This window comes from Cavia porcellus, unplaced genomic scaffold (assembly GCF_034190915.1).
Source record: "Cavia porcellus strain 051 isolate PalLab524CR breed Dunkin Hartley unplaced genomic scaffold, mCavPor4.1 scaffold_13, whole genome shotgun sequence".
Classification (NCBI taxonomy): domain Eukaryota; kingdom Metazoa; phylum Chordata; class Mammalia; order Rodentia; family Caviidae; genus Cavia; species Cavia porcellus.
This window is the reverse complement of record NW_026947496.1, coordinates 63,446,979-63,467,437: the sequence shown is the minus strand read 5'-3', so window position 1 is coordinate 63,467,437 and position 20,459 is coordinate 63,446,979. Positions and strand designations below refer to the sequence as shown.

General features: G+C 35.6%; 1 protein-coding gene across 1 annotated transcript in view; it reads right to left on the bottom strand.

The window, feature by feature from the left end:
- Positions 1-357: 357 nt before the first annotated feature.
- Positions 358-20,459, bottom strand: part of Arl8b (ADP ribosylation factor like GTPase 8B) — a 52,611-nt gene continuing 32,509 nt past the window's right edge. Inside the window, exons 2-7 of the mRNA XM_003473455.5 lie at positions 20,258-20,338; positions 16,505-16,578; positions 16,021-16,114; positions 9,521-9,588; positions 9,158-9,228; positions 358-4,312 (exon numbers count right to left, since the gene is read on the bottom strand). Coding sequence (XP_003473503.1) covers positions 4,263-4,312; positions 9,158-9,228; positions 9,521-9,588; positions 16,021-16,114; positions 16,505-16,578; positions 20,258-20,338 — 438 coding nt within the window. The 3' untranslated portion in view covers positions 358-4,262. The remainder of the gene's footprint in view (positions 4,313-9,157; positions 9,229-9,520; positions 9,589-16,020; positions 16,115-16,504; positions 16,579-20,257; positions 20,339-20,459) is intronic.

Below are 20,459 nucleotides of genomic sequence, written 5' to 3'. Positions count from 1 at the left end.
GTTTCAGCAACTCATCAGTCACACCACCAGTTAAAGCAAAGAAAACCCACTCTTAAGTGCGAATCCAGCACCCTTCACAGGACCAACCTACATTACCATTTAAATTAAAGACTTTCCCACATCTTTTCCTTTTATTAATGCAAAACCTGCTAATGCTGGTAAAATAAAGCTAAGGCATCTTTTCTCCCTCCTGACTTCTGCTGAGAAATTTATATTACCGAAAAGCCAGCTGTCTTGGGATTTTAGACTAATTAAAGAGAGAATTAATTGATAAACCTGAATAATGAATGACTACTGTTACTGCTAACAATGAAAATTAACAACTATAGCCTATTAAGTCAGTGAACACTCAAGAGGCACCAGAGATGAGAGTACTTTTATTAATAGCTGAAGTCTGAACAGAAATTGTGTGGAGAGTATTTATCAACCAACAGGAAACACCTGCAATGGGCCACACACTTGTGTAACAGCAACTTACAGGAAGTCTGTGAGGCTAGTTTACTTTACGGTCTTCCTTTTCGAGTCTCTTCATTGCATATGCTTTGTTGAGAGCATGATCTTAAAAGTTTGTGATAAAAAATGAAATTACTTTGAAGACAAAACATGATAAGTTTCCCTGCAGTGGCATACATTTTTAGAACCAAGCATTAGGCCAGCTGGATGTGTTACAATATGGTACCTGCTATATTACATTTAGGTTTCCATTAGAGTGAGCAAAATAAAAGAACATTTTGAGAGCCTATAATTACAGTATCAACAGAATTCCAGTGTAACTCATCCTACATGGACAATGGGCAAGCAATTCCTTGTCAAAAAAGTAAAATAAAAATCAATGTAGACAAAAGTAGGCAGGGCCCAAAACACCCAATTTACTTGACAGAATCAAAGGAATTAATTTTAGAAATCTGTTTTTTTGAGCTGGCTGTTGTGGCACACTTATAGTCCCCATCACTATGTGAAGCTGAGGCAAAAGGATCAGAAATTCAAGCCCAGTTTGGGCAACTCAGCAATTCTATTTCAAAATTTTAAAAAGGAAAACATTTAAAGGGTTTGGTATGCAGCTCAGTGCCAAGGCCTGAGCTTAACTGTTACTTGCTAGCACCAAAATAAAACAAAAAAAAAATTTTATAAACAGATGTAAACATACAGAGAATTCATCTAAATATGTATCTTCAACAACCCGTCTCACCTCTCACACTCCAGTAGACCAGTGAGAAGAGACCAAATAATTTAGTAACTGCATGTACCAACTTCCAGAAATAAACCCAATCATCATGTAATATTAACATACCCTAATAAAATATGATTAAAAAAAGAAGCCGGGTGTGGTGGCTCACGCCTGTAATCGCAGCACTTGGAAGGCTGAGGCAGGAGAATTGTTTTGAGTTCGAGGCCAGCCTGGGATTCAAAGTGAGCTCAAGGCCAACCGGAACTGCATAGCGAGACTCTGTCTCCAAAAAAAAAAAAAAACAAGGGTCAACTGGACAAAATAGCTCCATCAATATAGCAAAAAAAGAAAGAAAAATTCCTATGGTAATGCTGGTAAAATAAAGCTAAGGCATCTTTTCTCCCTCCTGACTTCTGCTGAGAAATTTATATTTCTCACACATCCAATTAGTCAATTAGGGTTTGGCTATACAGAATGACACCATGAACACAGAGAAAGCTGAACAAACTTTACAGGGCATATAACTTTACTGAATATTTTTCTCCAATAGCTCTGATGAGATAAATACTGATTCATCATACAAACAATAAATAACATCCTAGCAAAATGAACCAAATTCTTTATTCTAAACAAATGTGCCTCTGTGGGAAAACCTCCACAATGAAAATTTTTATTTAAAATATTTTTATTCTGAAGTCAGTAAGTAGGCATGTCTTTTCAATTTTAGTTAATTAGGAGGACTTTCCTTTCAGTTTAAAAACTGGACTAGAAAATGTGTTACCAACTCCAGCCATTTAGAAGTCCCACATTTCAAGTTATCATGACAAAACTTTTAAAAAGTAGCAGCATCCCCTTCCCTCAAAAAAAAAAAAAAAAAATCACAATATCAACTCTGGATATGTTAAAAGTTTATTTCTAGTTTAACTAGCCCTCAGACCCAACTCTTTTGACAGATGAGTTGATTCTCTCTAGCAGATGGTCTACAGACCTTCCTCTCCTCGTGGTAATTTTTTTGCTATGCTTTTCCAAAAAAGTCTGCACCTTCCATCATGATGCACATTTTTAAACTGCTAATACAACCCTCAAAATGCAATTTTATTGAATAAAGCTAAGAAGAGCAGTAAATAGACGAAAAATGCATCCACCTAAATAAAATGTACTTATTTACAAAGTTTGGTAACTGTTAAGTTTTTACATGCAAAGGTTATGCACAGGAAAATGTTGATAAGTAGCATTTAGATGTCTTGAAATGCTGAAAGCAATAAATAGTCACACAAACACGTTAAGGGCCAGCTATAAGTCAGTTAACAAACCTAGGTAGTACCCAAACAGTCACACATTCTAGCTCCAATTTCTTTTTAGGCCCAAATTCCCACATTGTTTACCTGGTGACCATTAATGATATTAAACTATGGTAGCAAGTTCAAATATCCCTTCATTTACAGAACTACCCATTCTATTTGGGAACTGTGCAATATGCCTCAAAGAATAACAAGAGAACTTTTAAAGCCCACACAGTCTCCTCAGTAAAAATGTGAATGAAGAACAACAAGTAGTGCCTGTGCAATACAGTGCGGTACTTTGTACAGAATAGTTTTAAGGCCATGGCAGTCTATAAATTAAAACTGGTATTCATTAAAAGAATTACTGTTGACTACACTGAGTGTTCAACACATCTGAAAATGCACTGTCTACATAAGTGCTGCTTAACACAAGAAACAAAATCACACACAGTGTGAGGCAACATATAAGCAATTGTACCACAGTTGTATGTACTACAGCAGTCTGTATGAATAACAATTTATAAGTGAACCAGTACTAGTATGTCCCTTTATGTATATGGAGATCACTAAACTATAAAATATGTTCATTTTATGTTTTTATACATTTATGTATCATAGAAGCAAACAATAAAACAGCATCAGTTCCTCAGTTCTCTGTGTGATTGACTACTAACCAACCTGTAGACGCTGTACATGATTATGTTAGACAAAGCAGGCAGGTCTAGAGTTGTCACAATAATCAAGACGTCTAATGGCACTAGACAAAAGAGTGCCAAATCTTATGTTAGTAAGAAAAAACAAAAATTTTTATCTGTTTGTGTCTTTTGTGCTGAAAGTCAACTTCATGACTGGATATAAAAAGTCAAGAGTTAAAATATCATGCAGCAGCACTGATTTGATGACTGGGAGATACAAAGAACAAACAGGTATTTGAACAAAGTCTGACATTCTTAACAGGCTTTATTACATTGGCTGAAATACTCCAAATTCATGAAAGCTTTTGAGAAAATCTTCAATTCCCAACCCCTTAAAAAAGTGTACTGAAAGGAAAAAGCATTTTAAAAAAATGTATGATCCGGGCAGATATAAAACAGCATGCACTAACTCCTATCACACTTCTAACTGTTCTCTCTCATAAAGGATTCTCAAAAATCAGAATGTCTGTAAAATTCATCAGGTAGTATCTCTCCAGTATAAAGAACCAGCAACATGTATACGATGCCTCTGCTACCTGTTTGCAGACCACTGTTTAATTCCTAAGATGTAATTATACATTTCACATGCATTTGTGAGATAAGATAAACATTATGTTTATGTTCTCACATTAATCAGGCTTAAAAGGTTTTCTAAATACTGTGTGTGGCACTAGAAATTTCATGCTGTATCAAGTCATTATCAGTATTAAGCTATTGGACTCTATAATGAAATATAGACATTTACTGAAAACCAATATAAAAAACTGGCCCGGAAAGACCAGAATGGAAATATGCAACTTTCTGGATTTAAGATGGTAAAAATACACATTCTTTTGGTAAAAATAAAAACAAAACAAAAAGCTCTACATACTGTTTAACACAAGTTCTGTATTGGGAGAAACCTTTTTGTGTGTGCTGACTTTATCATGACAACTCTAGATGATTCTTTGTAAAGGAACAGGGTTACACATCTTCAGCAGTGCACATGAGAAATAAACTCTGAAAAAGGCAATTTCTTAGGTATACGAAGGACCATATTCTGGGAAGTACTTCAGAGGAACGGACAATAATTCTAGGATTATAGCCAAGAAGGACTGGAAGACTTCAGGAGATGTTTCAGCTTCTTCTAGACTTTGAATGCTGAATAAGCCACTGAAGTGTGATATCTAAAGATGGGGGAAAAAGTCAAAGTTAAGGATACCAAAGTTAAACTCAACATTAAACAGAGACAATACTTTAAAACACAGCTGGGTATCTTCTGCTTTTTTATATCTATGTTACTGTACTATGTATGTTAACTTTAAATTCACAAGGACAACCTGAGAAAAATACCAGAGAATGAAGAGCCTTCTAAATTAAGTTAAACTCTGACCTGGATGTGGTTATATACACCTGTTATCCTAGCACTCCAGGAGACTGAGACCGAGAATCAAACACTGGAACCCAGGCTGGGCAATTTAATGAGACACAGTCTCAAGAAATAAAAAAGGACTAGTGATATAGCCCAGTGTGAAAGCCCTAGGTTCTATCATTGGTACTGCAAAATTTAAAAATGAGCAAATAAAATTGTGGCAGGACAGTTGATACTTTTTTTCACTGCCTATAAACTCAATACTGTGTGCAAATTACCAGGGATGCAAAGATACAGAATTCCCTGCCTTCAAAAAACTTTAAAAGCATAATAGAAATGACATAAATAACCATTTGAATTTAAGAGCCAAGAATGCCAAGCAAAGAAATTGCAAGTGCAAAAGAGAATCAAAAAGAGCACGAACCAGTATGGAACTTTTTATGGGCTTTTGTTTTGTTGTATTTTTGTTTTGTTTTATTTTTGAGTCAGGTTTCACTATGCAGTTGAGGCTGAGTTTAACCTCACTACTGCCCAGGCTGGGCTCAAACTTGCAGCAATCCACCAGCCTCGGCCTCCCAAGTGCTGGGATTACAAGTGCGCACCTCCAAACCCAGCCATTTCAGACTTTAAGAGATAGAGAAAACATGGCTAAACCATGGGGGTAGGAGAGGTGGTTGACTCTCTTGTGAAAGCAAGGGGAAAAGGTTCACAACTTTGCCCCCTTGACATTTTAAGCTGCATTAAAAGGGAAAAAACAATAATAACAAAAAACCCTTTTCTGTGTTCTGCAGTTTGCAGCATCCCTGACCTTAACCACTACATCCCACTATTACCCCCACCCACAATGTGACAACCAAACATACAAAATGTTCCCTGGGGAGCAGAAGTGTCCCTTACTGAAAACCACTAGGTGATAGGCAGCCAGATGATGTCATACATGGGGAAGACTCTTCTGGCCAGAATGGGTATATAAATCATGAAGCTGCTGACTGAAACAGAGGCTAAAGGAGAACAGCTACAGGAAAAGGACTAAGAATTTCAACTGAAGGCACATCAACACATATGGAGCCTTCTGACAGATGTTTTAGGCCTACAGGTCTGAGGAAGAGATGTGGACTGGAACAGCATCATAATATAGGTGGCAGTTAAAGCTAAAGTGCTAAGATTAGCCAGGGAAAGCACACAGAGACTGAGAAGAGAAGGCAGCTGAGTCAGAACGCTGAATGACTGTCTTGAGTTCTTTAAAATGTGTTATCTACCTAAAAAACAAACATCTGAGACTCTACCCTTCAAGTCTGAAAGATAAGTGCAAAGTCAATCTTCTAGTTCCCAGGTATCATTTATGGTTTATGTCAGTGACCCCAAGCCTCATGCAATTACGCGTTTGTGATTGGCTCATTATCTAGTGCTCAGATTGCTGGTGTGCTACACCCACCTAGGGGTGGTGTCAGGATATGATGTAACGGTGGGAAAGAGGTGTGTCCTGCTCTCTTGCCAGTTCATACCTTGCTGTTTTGCATGACCACGAATGCCTCTGCTGCCTTGTCACACTGCCTTGGAGCCAACTGAGAATGGACTGAAACCTCCAAGAACTTTAAGAAATAAACCTTTCCTTCCTTAATTTTGGGGATAAGGTATTTTGTCTTAGTGAGTGAAAAGTAACTAAGAAACCCAGTACCAAATACAATCTTTCAGTTTCCCAGGTAGAGAAATTGTAAGACACACACACAAAGAATAGACTAGAGTTGGGATTTGAACAAACAGGACTTATTCATGGTTGTGAAAACAATGATTTAGCATAACTGCTGAAATAGGTCCTCTATTATTCTTTTGCAATGCCATGTAGTAAGGGAGAAAAGGAAAGCAATTCACTAAAAATCAAAGAAAAAACTTTCTGGACACAGGGCAGAAAACAGCATCCTAAATACAAAATAAATACACCTAGAGAGACAGGAGAAGTCATACACCGTAAAAAGCATCACAGATACAAATAATCTTTGCAAAGATCATCGTCACAAAAGTAACATTTTTCATGTGATTTAAGAACACATTCCTAATAAGATTAAAGTACTTCCTGTGTCACATAAGGAAACAGAAAGTGCAATATAGAACTATGTCCAACGAAATAACTTTTGGGAGCAATTCAATAAAGCAAAAATTCTGGAAACAATACATGTTATACAAAATAACATATATAACAACAGTAAAAAAAATAAATATAAATAAATAACAAAAAGAAAGGAATCCTAACTTGATAACTCAAGAAGTCTAAGTAAGCACTTGGCTGTTAGTTACATTTCTTACTCCAAATAAACAGACATTCTGATTTGCAAACTACCTTCTTTTACTCTAAGAGGTGATCAGTTTCCTTAAACTTGGTAACACTTCCAGCCAAGAGTTCTAAAATTACAAAGCTGGTAACTACTGAGCCATACAGCAAGCCATGAACATCAGCCTTAATTAGTTAGGAAACAGGAGGATCACAGTGAGTTGGAGACCAGCTTGGGCTGGTCTAAACTAAAGTTATCATCTCTGGTGCATCTCCTGTGTAAATGAGCTCAACAGACTTTTTCAGGCAAGAATTTGGCTAGCTTTTGAGACTGGTAAAAAATTTCTTTTCCTTCATTTAAAAGCATTCTCTTGTCTATTTTCCAAAACACTACAGAAAACAAAAGTAATAACCTTACAAAACAGCACAATGTACAATTAGTGAAGAACAAAGTTTTCTTTGGCTAAACCTTTGCTGTGATAACTACAGACAAGCAACACCTCTGGTCTCTGTTCACCAGATGCTAACCTCACCTTCTTGGTTATGACAACCAAAAAACTACCTCCAGATACTGCCACTTGTCTCCTGAAAAGAAATCTTCCAGCTGAGAAACACTGATGTAGAAGTAAATGAGCTGCTCTGAAGACAGTGTATCTTGATTTAACTAGCATTTCTTCCATGCACATTTAACACAAAAAGGCTTCCAATAAGGTCTCAGTAACTATAAATGCTTTGTAGAGTTTGTTCTCCAATTATATCAGTGTTCACAATGTAACAAGTCACCTATTATCTATTCAACAGAGGAAAATTTGTGGTGATCAGTAGAGATCCCAGGACTGACACTGCTTTTGGATGGTCTTTAGAGGAAACTAAGAATCACATCTATACACTTTCAGTACATTAGAACAGTTTGGAATTGGGGGCAGAAGTGTCAGGTGCAGGAAGAAAGAATGGATTTAACTTGAAAAATGTTAAGTATGCTAAGAACAAATGCATATTGAATTAGGGCTGAAGAAAAGAAAGTGTGAGTGTCTTCTAAAATATACTATTTGCTACATTTGCTCTAATACATTTTTATTTAAATAATCCTTCACCAACTTAAGAAACTAATTAGTTTAAGAGCCCTAAGTTGGTGTTTATATTACATGTGTACATATGCACGTATCTATGGTTTTAAATTCAATGTACTATTGTTGAGCAGTATTCTAAAACGTTACATCAACCCAGAACCTCAGAATATGACTTTATATGGAAAGAGGGTCTCTTGAGAAGTAGTTAAAATGAGATGCTGAATTAGAGTGGGCCCTTTTTTCCAGTGGCTTGTGTTCTTTTAGATAAGACAGTACTTTCAAAGAGGAGAAAGCCATGTGAAGTATGACTGCAAGGCAGAGACTGGAACAGCTCATCGATAAGTCCAAGAATGGCAAGAATTGCTGGCAGCCACAAGCTAGAGAGAAGAAAGGATGAATCCTGCCCTATGCCTTTAGATAGACTGTGTATGACACTGCTGACACCATGATTCTAGATTTCTAGCCTCCTGAGCATGATAAATAAGTTTCTGGAATTTTAGTTTTGTTTTTGCAGTACTGGGGATTAAACCTCTGCATACTAAGCAAGCACTACTGAGCTATATCCTCATACCAGTTGCTGGATTTTCTGTTTTATTTTTGAGACAGGGTCTTGCTCTGCAGTTCAGACTGACCTTAAACTCGTATGTAGCCCAAGCTGGTCTCCAACTCACTGTGATCCTCCTGTTTCAGCCTCCTAAGTGCTAGGATTACAAACGTGTACCACCAGGCCCAGTTACCAGTTTCTGTTGTTTTAAGCCATCTAGTTTACAGTACTTTCTTGTTTGAGTCTTCAGAAATTAATATAGATATCACTATGAATATAGATAAAAGGTATTTCTGGTTGCTACTTCTAACAGAGTGCTAATATATTTTTAAGGTACTAGCTCAATAAATGAGAAATTGTTATAGTACCTACAGACCAAGTTTTATAAAGTCTTAAATTTCAAAAATGCCACTTTGGGGCTGGGGATTTAGCTCAGTGGTTCAAGAGCTTGCCTGCTATGAGAGTTCAAAAAACAAAAAACAAAACAAAACAAAAAAGCCCACAAAAAACAAAAGCCACTTGTTACAAAGCATAATTGAATACTAGCTCTGCAAAAATTAATTCAATAAATTGATATAACATAATGCTTACCCTCAAAGTTTTCTTGCATTTAAACAGCATAGAAAAGATTTAAGATATGTAAGTTATTTCCTGAAGCCATAGCAATATTGCATTGTAAAGAAAGTCACTTTAACAGAAATGGAAATAATAAACAATAAGAAGCATTATATATCTCCCAGTGATATCTTCTTCTTTAAAGAATAAGTCATTTCTTACCTATATTATCCTTTTCTTTGCAAGAAATTGAATAGCAGCAAATTTCTCTATCCTGAATAGCAGACAGATTCCTAAAGAAACAGAGTTAAGAGTAAGTCTGTGCTTAAAATAGTTGTCATATTTATCATTTCTTGCTCAATTTTGCTCAAAGTTTATTTTCATTATGCTGAACAATGTATTATAATTACTAAACTTTTAGAGATTCATTTCTCTGGTAGGCCAAATTTATCCACTAAAAATATGGTTATGAACATTATTGAAGAATATAATGATACTAAAACAGTAAAAAAAAAATAAAACAGGCAAAGTAGTATAATTTAGAATTAAACTTTTGAAACAATATTACTCATTCTTAAAACATACATTTTTTCAATTAGCTGTTTCTCATCCAAGGCATTTGGAAGATCTCTCTTGTTTCCAAGTACTAGTACCTTTAAACAGAAAGGATAGTAAAGGTAAACTTTCATACACAAAAACATCACAGAAACACTGATATATAAAGATGCAAACATTAATATGTTAACACATGCTTTAATGTTAAAAGCATTATTTACATAAATGGTGGCCTATTCATTTAATTATTCATATCAGTATTCCCTTAATTACCATTGCATAAATGACTGTATTTGATACATGGCTGGCAACTTCTATTTGAAACAGTCTAACTCTTGTGTAAATACCTCAAAACAAATAGGGTTCAATAGTAAAGACCGACCGTTGGCCCTTCTGTACCCTCTTTAGAATAAAGGATCCATGTCCCATGGGGAATGATGTAGGCCAGAAGAAATAAATATAATTTGAAGGGTGACAAGAAAAATCATAATTTTAAAAATGAAAACTGCAGCTTCAGAACACAAGCCTAGTCTAAAATGTATTTCTTTTCTGCCCAAAAAACAGTAAGCCTGGACAATTATCCTTTACCTGCAAATGTGTTCAGTCATTCCCTTTTGTACTGTAATTGGATTCTTTCACCTGTGAACAGATCATCTTTTTCACCTGCAAAATAGACCTTTCCCTATGACTGGGTTATTATGGGTCTGTAGGTAAATCACCCTTTCTCAAGACTCAAGATAAAGCTTTCCATAGACTCAAATTCCACAGATTTCAACTACCAAATATACCTAGTCTCTCTCTCTTGAGAACCTGCATTATATTTCTGAGTGTTTACTCTTAAATTCCTGCCCAATAAATCTCTTGATGTCTCTTTACAAGTCTTGAACTGGGGGTTTAGCTTAGTGGTAGAGTACTTACACAAGAGCCTGGTTTCAATTGCTAGCACTTAAAAAAATACAAAAACACCTAAGTCTATACTCTACATAAGACTTTTTTTGGTTGTAATGAGGACTGAACTCTCTGTCTTTTTAGTTGTAATGAGGCTTGAAACCAAGGCCTTTGGCACTGAGCTACAACCCAGCCCCCACCCCCTTTTAACATTTACATTGATACAAGATCTTGATAAAAGTTTCAAGTTTATGTTTTTTATGGCTGAGTAGTACTCCGTTATATAAAAAAATCTTTTTTATCCATTCCTTGGCTGATGGACATTTGGGTTATTTCCAAGATTTAACTATTACAAATTGTTCTGCTATAAACATGGGTGCACATGTATCTTGGTGGTAGGATGTTTTAAGTTTTTCTGGGAAAATACCACAAGGGGACTAGTGGGTCGAATGGGACCTGTAGTCCTAGATTTTTAAGAACTCTCCACACTAATTTCCACATCAGTCTGCACTCTCGCCACGAACAGAGTAGGAGAATAACAATAATAACCCAACCCCTCCAACATTTGTTATTGTTTTCTTGATTACAGCAATTCTTTCTTGAGATGGAATCTCAGTGTTGTTTTAATTTAAATCTCTCAAATAATAAATATGCAACTCAAGACCATACTTGTAAGTGAAATAAACCAGATTCCCATGTGTAAATATATTGTCTTACTAGTATGAGAATCTGAAAGAGAAAACAAGATCCAAAATGCAAAATAGATATTGTGAATAGGGAAGAAACTGTTCAAAAGATAAGAAAAACTGTGATGGGAGAAAAGGGAAAGGAAGAAAAACAAAAGGAAAAAATATATATAAACACAATACATTTAAAACAGTTACACAGCTGGTTTCTCTTGGTTCACTGAAAGGAAAGTTTGTGCTAGTAATTTTCTGGACTATGTTTCATGCCTTTGTCCTCTACCCTGAACAACTACTGTGAATTTAGCAATACACAAAGTGTTGATTATTGTTATTCTCCTACTAGCCTCTTTTTTATTTTGAAGGTAGAAAATACAACAAAACAAGACAGAACAAAGCCAATCAATGACAATGCAGTGAGATTGGTACAGAACTTCAGAACAGGATATTGGGGTTAACAGTAACAGGTACCACAGTATATCTTAATATCTTCAAAAGAGTTGCCCACTCTTTTGAAATTGTTTATTGCTATTTCTTATTTTTTCCTGTTTAAAAAAAAAAGGGGGATCTTGATAAGTTGCCAAATTGCGCAGCCCTGGCCTCAAACTTGTGATCTTCCTACTTCAAACTACAAAGTGCTAAAATTACAGATGTGTGCTACCCACGAGGCTTATTTCTGGTACTCTTAATAAATCATAATCAGAAGAGAAAGATTTGTGCTGGTATTGCTTGAGTAACTGAATGCAGAGGTCCTGTGCTCTGCGTGAATGATTTGGGGATGATGATGCACAATGTGTGTACCATTGTTGCCCCAACTGATGTGTTTTGAAATTGTATTTATTGAAATAAAATGGATTTTTAAAAAATCATAATCTGACATATGATGTTACCCCAAAGTGGGAAAATCTGTGTGTGTTTGTGTGTATATATATATATGCATGCACGTGCACATGTGTGTGTTGTTAGGGATCAAACCTAGGATTTCAAGAACACTAAGCAAGTACTCTAATCAACGAGTTACATCCCCAGCCTGAAAAACCATTTTTAATCAGGCAACAACTCATCACATGAGCATGTAACTAGAGTTCTTTGTTTCGTTCTTTCTTTGTTATTTATTTGCAGCCTGCCTTGAGATAAGGACTCTGTCTAGCCTAAATTGACCTACTTCAGCCTCCTGAGTGTTGGGATTACAGGTCTGGGCCAACACTCAGGTGGTAAATAGGATTTAAAATTCTGAATCCAGGAACTAGGGATATACCCCTATGACAGACTACGTGCTTCAGATTCAGTAACCGGTACCACAAATACAAACCTATATACATGCATACAAATATATTCAGGACCCATTCTACAGAGTAAATTTACAAATACGCTAATCCAATGGCTAAGTGTGAACCTCAAGAAGAATAAAGCAGTCATATACAGTACTCTGTAAATAAATGTTATCATGTGATTGTTAAGTGTTCCAAAGACCAGTAGAGCAAAACTGGTCATGGTAGTGCACACCAGAATCACACCACTCAAAGCCTGAGAGAAGAGAACCCCAAGTTAAAGGTCAGCCTGAGCAACTTAGAACTTAGATATTATCTCAAACTAAAAAATAAAGAAGAGCTGGGGACTGTAAGCCTCTAAAAGGACCTGACTCTCCTGGCCCCCAACCTACTAGCCAGCAGAAGCACTGTTCTCAGTAGGGAATGCTCAGCATCGAAGCTGTCATCAACAAGTACAGAATGTCACAAGGAAGCTAAGATAGGACAAGGAATTTTGCAGGTCTCAGGGAAATCTGGAGCTACATGGAAATTTACACAGGACCTTCAAGGACTGCTCACTGAGGTACAAGACTGCCAGAGAAACAATTTTATACTATTTTTGTCTTGTTTGAATTCATTGTGTAAGAAAATATGGACAACTATTCCAAAAAAAAAAAGAGACATTATGGTAATCACTGTTGATTTCCTGTTCTGTTTTGAAATCCTGTGCCAATTGCATTGTTTTGCTCTGATTTGCTTTATTCTGTTGTTTTATTTTATTCTCTTTAAAACAAAAATTAAAAAAAAAGGACTGCTAAACCAGGCGTGGTGGTACACTCCTGTAATCCTAGCACTCAGGAGGCTGAGGCAGGAGGATCGTTGCAAGTTCAAGACCAGCGTGGGCTATAAAGTGAGTCCAAGGTAAGCCTGAACTGCATAGTGAGACCCTGTCTCAAAAAGACCAAAAAAAAAAAAAAAAAAAAAAAAAAAAAAAAAAAAAAAGACTTCCAGAGAACTTTAACCACAGACAGTTATTAAAATCTTCTTTCCTAATGTCCTGTGTCATTTTTCCATTCCTATAAAAGGGTCACGATTCTCTTTATTCCGTACAAAAGGTCTTTTCCCTCTCTCTCTCTGCACTCAGGCACAATAAATTCCACACCATGTTGCCTTTACACAAGCCTGGTGGTCTCTGCTGGTCCCTCCCCGCGCGCCACGTGTTACAAGGATGTGGCTCACTGCAAAGCCAGGGAAGAAAAGGAAAACAAAAGAAAACTCAAAAAGAGCAGTCAGCCTTCTCATCAACGTTTGCTTTCTGTGTATGTACTCTTCACAGCATTCATACTCCAAGTTAGAACATGTAACTTGACCCATCCTATTAAAGTAGATACTATGCCCACATCATGCCTCTTTTTTTCACTAACATTTTCCCCAAATTTCAACTCCAGATCAATCCCCTCATAGGTTTAGACTCTTGAGGATATCAGAGTCAAGGGCCAGTATCCTTGTTCAACTTACTTTCCCATCCCTCACTTTTACCCCTTTATACACTGTTTTGAAGTTACTTCAGAGTTACTTGGTATCTTTTCTATGTCTTATATACCTTCCCCTCAATAAAGGTTTCATATTTTCATAATTGCTTCTTTCCCAGCTTTCTTTCAGCTACAACATGGGTACATAATCTAGATCAACCAATGCACTCAATACAGACTCACTGATGCAAGAAGGGAGCGAACAGTGGTGATGGAACATCACCTTGAACACACATCTCCAATCAGAAAAACTGTGTTCACTGATCAGAAACTGAAAGCTGTCACTAAACTTACGCTATATTGGCTATGATGCTGACTGCCGCTTAGCTTTCCCTGTTCCACACTTTTTTCTGAGCCTAGCTTTATGTTTCCTTCCCAGAGAGTCTGTGAGCTAATTAATATCTTTCCAATGAATTCCTTTCTGCTTAAATCGGTGTTAATTTTAGTTTTTGAGGGGCTAGAAACTGAACCTAGGGCCTCATGCATGCTAAGAAAACACTCTGACACTGAACCACATCCTCAGACCCCTTAAATTAGCTTTCTATTGGCTTCAACTAAGAGCTTCATGGTGATCAAGTTAAAATTGGTTTTTACTTGCAGTATATGCAACCAGTCTTTATTACAGAAGAAAGAAAATAAGCTTAAAAGTTGATCAAACAGATTTGGGGTTTTTGTTGTTCTTGTTTTATATTTGAGCTTGACTTTAATTTTACATAAATGTATGCTTTTCAAACACAATGTTTTAGATTAAAATAGACTTCTTCAGTTATAGTAGGATGTCAAAAAACTCGTGAGACTCCACAATACTTACAAAAGACTTCAATACAGACAAAGGCTGTCCATATAGTATGTGAAAAAAAGATAAAACAAAATACAAGCAAATACCAACAAATTCTGAGATGTGCAGGCACAGATTCTGGGGACCTTTTTCATTCACTGTTTAGACACATATTCAAAATGTGGTTGTGCAACTTACTAATATTCATGTGACCTTAAATATGTAATAATTACTATATACAAAGGAGAGATAATATCACAAATTTCAGAATGTTGTCAAGATTCACTGAGGTAATATATTCCAAGTATTTGACCTCCCTAAGATTGTCTTGAGGCTAAAGCCTGGCATTTATCTAGCATTCCTTAGGTCAATTACTAGCACTATCTTTCATTAAACTGTAACAGGAACTAGGAATTATCTTTATACTTTCTCTTCTGATCTATTAATAGTCTGGTGGACAATATTCCTAAATGGCGTGCAATATGTTTCTATTAACTTTTTTTTTTTTTTTTTTTTGGTAATAGGGATTGAACTCAATGATCTTGTGCTTGGCAGGCAAGCACTTATGCCACTGAGCCAAATTCCTAGCCTCTATTAACTTCTGTTCATAACCATATGATTAGAACTAATGTTGGTTCCCGTTGCATAGTAATTTAATACCTACTTGGTTGAGGCATTCATAATAGCACAATGCCCAAGACGCGACAGATATTCAGTACATAAAAGCCTACCAGACTTTAGAAAACATTTTACTAATGTCAAACATAATATATGGTTAGTCCTCTATATACTCAAGATTATATCCATGATTTCTATCAAATAGGGATCAAAACAATCACAAAAAAGTCAACTGTAGTGAATCTGACAGACTTTGTTTCTTATCAGTTTTTCCTAAATATTACAGTATAACAATTATTTGTTGGTAACAGTATAACAACTATTTGTATAGCACTTACATTGTATGAGACATTTTAGGATGCCTTAAAGCGCATGAGAAGATGTACAAATATTACAGACATTTATGTACATTTATGTAAAATTAAAATCAGGCCCAATATGAAACAAAAACAACAACAAAAACCAAACCTGTTTCCTTAACTTTGAAGATTATTCTTTTTCTTCTGTAGTAAAGATTGGTTGCATATAGTGCAAGTAAAAATCAATTTTACCCTTTAAAATTTAAAAAAAAAAAAAAAACAATTTTAACTTGATCACCATGAAGTTCTTAGTTGACACCAACTGAAAGGTTATATGCAAATATTATCATAATTTACCTAAAGGACCCAAAAATTCAGATTTTTGTATCTGTGGGGAGCCTTGGAACCAATCTGCATGGACACCAAGGTACAATTGTTATTATATAATGACAAACATAAAATAACAAATACTCCTTACTTACTGGAATTCCTTGTAACTGTGGTTTATCTAGAAGATTGTGTAGTTCATTTCGAGAAGCTTCTATCTTGTCACGGTCTGCAGCATCTATCATATAACTTAAAAAAATATATATCTTTTCCATATGCCTTGATGAAAACTAGAATTATAGATTTTTACTTAATATTTACATTATTCAAGTTGTTAATCAAAATAAAGTCCTAAAGAAAATCTCAGCATCTATAGTTTCAGCTAGATTGTCCACAGAGACTAATACATGCCAGTAAAACATATCCTTTAGCCTTTAGGCATAAACAAAAAACACAAAGCTCCTATTCTACGATTAAATTTTAAAATGTAATGGTAAAATTACACAAAGAAATTAGCAAAGAAATATTTTTATTGGCTGAGATAAAGATTGAGGCTTTGGAAATATTAAAGATTTTCTTCTTGAAAACCTAACTGACTTTAAAAAAAAAAATAAAAAAGACATACAAAAAGAAGCTTACACAATAGCATTGACTCCTCTGCAATACCGTTCCCACATGCTCCGGAATCGGGGCTGTCCTCCTATGTCCCAGATCTTTAAATCAAGAAAGACAATTCTTAATAAAAATAGTTCAATACATGAAGAAATGTTTACCATCACTGGTCATTCAAGAAATGCAAATTAAAACAGCATTGAAATTTCATTTCACTCCAGAAAGAATAGCTGCCATCAAGAAATCAATTAATAACAAACGCTGGCGAGGCTGTGGGGAAAAAGGAACACTGCTCCATTGTTGGTGGGAGTGTAGACTGGTGCAACCAGTATGGAAATCAGTATGGAGAATTCTCAGAAGACTAGGATTGGATGTTCCATTCAACCCAGCTATTCCCCTCCTGGGTATTTTCCCAGAAAAACTGGAAAGGTCACATCACAGTGATACATGTGAATCCATGTTCATAGCAGCACAATTTGTAATCACTAAATCTTGGAAACAACCAAAATGACCATCAACTGCAGAGTGAATGAAAAAGATGTGGTCTTTTTTATACAATGGAATATTACTCAGCCATAAAAAGGATGTTCTTGAGGCCTTCATAGGCAAATGAAGACAACCTAAGGCTATTCTCATTAATGAAATAAGAATCATATTTATAAATATAACATTGTATCTCTAGGGTAAAAAGTAATAAGAAATGTAGGATTAATTAAAACCCAAAATGTATAATTGCTATTGCAAAAAGAGGAAAAAGAAAGTGTTCTAAAGGATATAACTGTATGTATGTTTAAGTGTGTAGGATTGATAACCATATTACTAAATTTTTGTTGGAATAGTTGAACAGAACTGTTTGCAGTCTTGCTGTCTGAATGTCTACTTTATATGCTTTACTTTTGTAACTTGAACAACTATTTTTAAGAAGACAATATGTAATTATCAACTAGTGATTTTTTTAAATTATGTATTATTTCTACCCTTTTTCTGTTTTTTTTTGTTTGTTTGTTTAAATAAAAAAATTTTTAAATAGTTCAAATCATTCACTGGAGGAAATACCAGGAGTCAGGAAATATCAGGAAGATATATTCAACTTCACATTGTTAGCGCCCAAGTGCTCCTAAAAACTTAAGCTCAGGGAAGTAAAAGAATTAAGATGCTAGTACATTTACCAACTTTCCCACAATACTTGCATTCATTGTGTATCACAAACGTACTAATAAAAAAAAATCACTCTTAATCTGGGAATTCTTCTAAATTTGAGGCCCATATCTAATATGCTCGCACTACATTTAAAATTTCACTTTGGCAGAGACTTAGTTTATGTGCAATACTTTATCTGCTTGTTAACCACTATACTTCTAATGCTGAAAATATATATTTTAAGATAATTTTTTTTTGGTTTTCTGGGACAACTCTCCCTATGTAGTAGAGGTTGGTGTTGAACTCATTATGTAGCCTCGGTTGGCCTTGAACTCACCATGATCTTTCTGCCTCAGCCTCCAGTGCTGGGATTACAGGTGTGTCCCACCACACCCAGAGCTTTAATTTAAAAATCTATAGGATTGGGGGGGGGGGTGCACAGCAGAACATGCCTAATTTCAGTACTTAAGAGGCTGAAACAGGAGGATCCCTTGAGGCCAGTTTGGGTTAGCATTGAAGGCCAGCCTGAACCATATAGTGAAACCCTGCCTCCAAAAAAGACTGCAAAAAAAAAAAAAAAAAAAAAAAAATTGTAGGACAGTGTATCATCCAGATTTGAATGTCAAAAAAGAAAACAACAGTTCAGAGACTTTTAAAATTCAATTATCTGACAGTGTACATTAACACCCAAACTTTTTAAATTATGACATAAATAAGAAAGCCACATTCTTAGATAGATGTTTTCCAAAATAATTTTATCATCATCCTTATTCTCTTGGGTACCATGCTGATACTGTTACAGGCAGCCAAGGTAGTTAGAAATATTATAGGTAGTCAGACAGGGCCAGGCCTGCAAAGAAGTAGGCACAGAGGACCAGATGTCTTGCGACCTTGAAGGAGACTAACCTCTTATCATAGGCCAGACAGAAGGCAAAACAAATGCAGCCATACCCTTGAGTATAAACATTAGGGATTAGGTATGGATCACCTTGAGAAACCAGGAGTCACCATTCCAACCCCTACAGGAAGAGTCACTGATCTGTAAAGAATGCTCACTTGCTATATGACTCCTTTTCCCATTTGTTCCTGGTTATATTAATTTTACCTGAACAATTAAACTTATTGGTTGACCATAGCTCTGTCCCACCTCATGCCAATCTGCCTTTCGAGTTCCCATACTTTAGACCCACCCCACCTCATGATTTTACTCTACAAAAATCCCAAGAGAATACAGAATCTAAGGCAACCCATACAGGACCCTTTCTATCTCAAACAGAAGCTTTCTTTCTCTCAATAAATATTTCTGCTGTTAACCTCCACTGTTCCTAAAATTCATTCTTCAATTTTAGAGAACACAAACTCGTATCAGACATATGGTAGATCAGGAGTTTTGTTCTCCTTTATCAATACTAGGTTACATCAAACTTGTTAAATCATGGTATTTATTTTCAGGTTTCTAATTAGCCAAACATCAGTAAAATGTATGATACAAAACTATATTAGATGCTTCATTAGAAAAGTCATAGTTCAGTGAACAGATTTTGTGAAACCCAAAAACCAGGCAAAATGGTTCTTCAAAAGCCACATAAACTACAGAGCCAAAATAACAACCACAATAAAAAGTAAAATTAGCCAGGCATTGGGACATGCCCATAATTGTAGTACTCTGGGAGGCTGAGGCAGGTATATCAGAGTATGCCAGGGCAACTACATTCAGCAAGACCATCTCGAAATAAAAAAAATTTAAAAAAAAAAAAAGGTCAGAGATATAAATGAGTAAGAAGGCACTGCTCCCTTAATTCCAAAAGGCAAACTATTTCTCCTTATAAACTGTCCAAAAGCCAGGATTTAAACAAATTAAACTCGTTATAAAAGGAAAAGTACAGAATGTCAAAAGAACTGGCTTTTTCCTATTTTATAGTTTCCATTTACTGGTAGTAAAGAAAAAAAACAGTATTTGCTACCTAATTAATACCTAATCCATACCTAATTTAATAAACTATCATTATTATAAAAAATTATTGCCTTTCAATATAAAGTATTATTCGTGAAACAATGTAATATTACAATTCAAACACCCTAAAGATGGAATCCCTTGGGACTGGGGATTTAGCGCAGCGGCATAAGCGCCTGCCGCACGTGTGTAATCGTGAGTTCGATCCCTGGTACTAATAAAAAAAGAAATAGACAAAAAAAAAAAAAAAAAGATGGAATCCCTTATTTTTTTCTTTTGCATTATCATAGATGAACTCATGGCCCATGTACTAAGTTATACCCAGCCACCTTTTTTCCCTTAAGATAGCATTTCAGTGAGTCACCAAATTACCTAGGCAGGACTCAAAAGTGATTTTCATCCCTCAGCTTCCCAGAGTGCAGGGATTACAGGTGTGAACTAATACATCCAGCTAAAGCCAAATCTTTATTTCCTGGGGTATCTTCTAACCCACATGCTGTTTTTGATTTAACATTTCAACGCAGACATTTTGCTCTATTAGAAATACACAAATAACTAATTACAGCCTTTTGTTACATACCTATTCATTACTTAGGAACTGCAAATGATACTTAAGTAAAACCAAACAAATAGATTTCTGAGCTGTATATGGTAATAAAACTGAGTTCAGGAAATAGATGACATACCTTTATTGTGACGTTACCTTTCGTTACTTTCCTCATGTTGAAGCCAACTGTGGGTATCATATCTTCACTGAATTGACCTGACTAAACAAATAAAACATTTCAAGTTAGATTAACCATTATTTATAGAGAGCCAAAAAGCTGCGAAACTTTTTAGCATTAACATCCCACATGTATCCACTTTAGTAAATAACTTTTTAAGTAA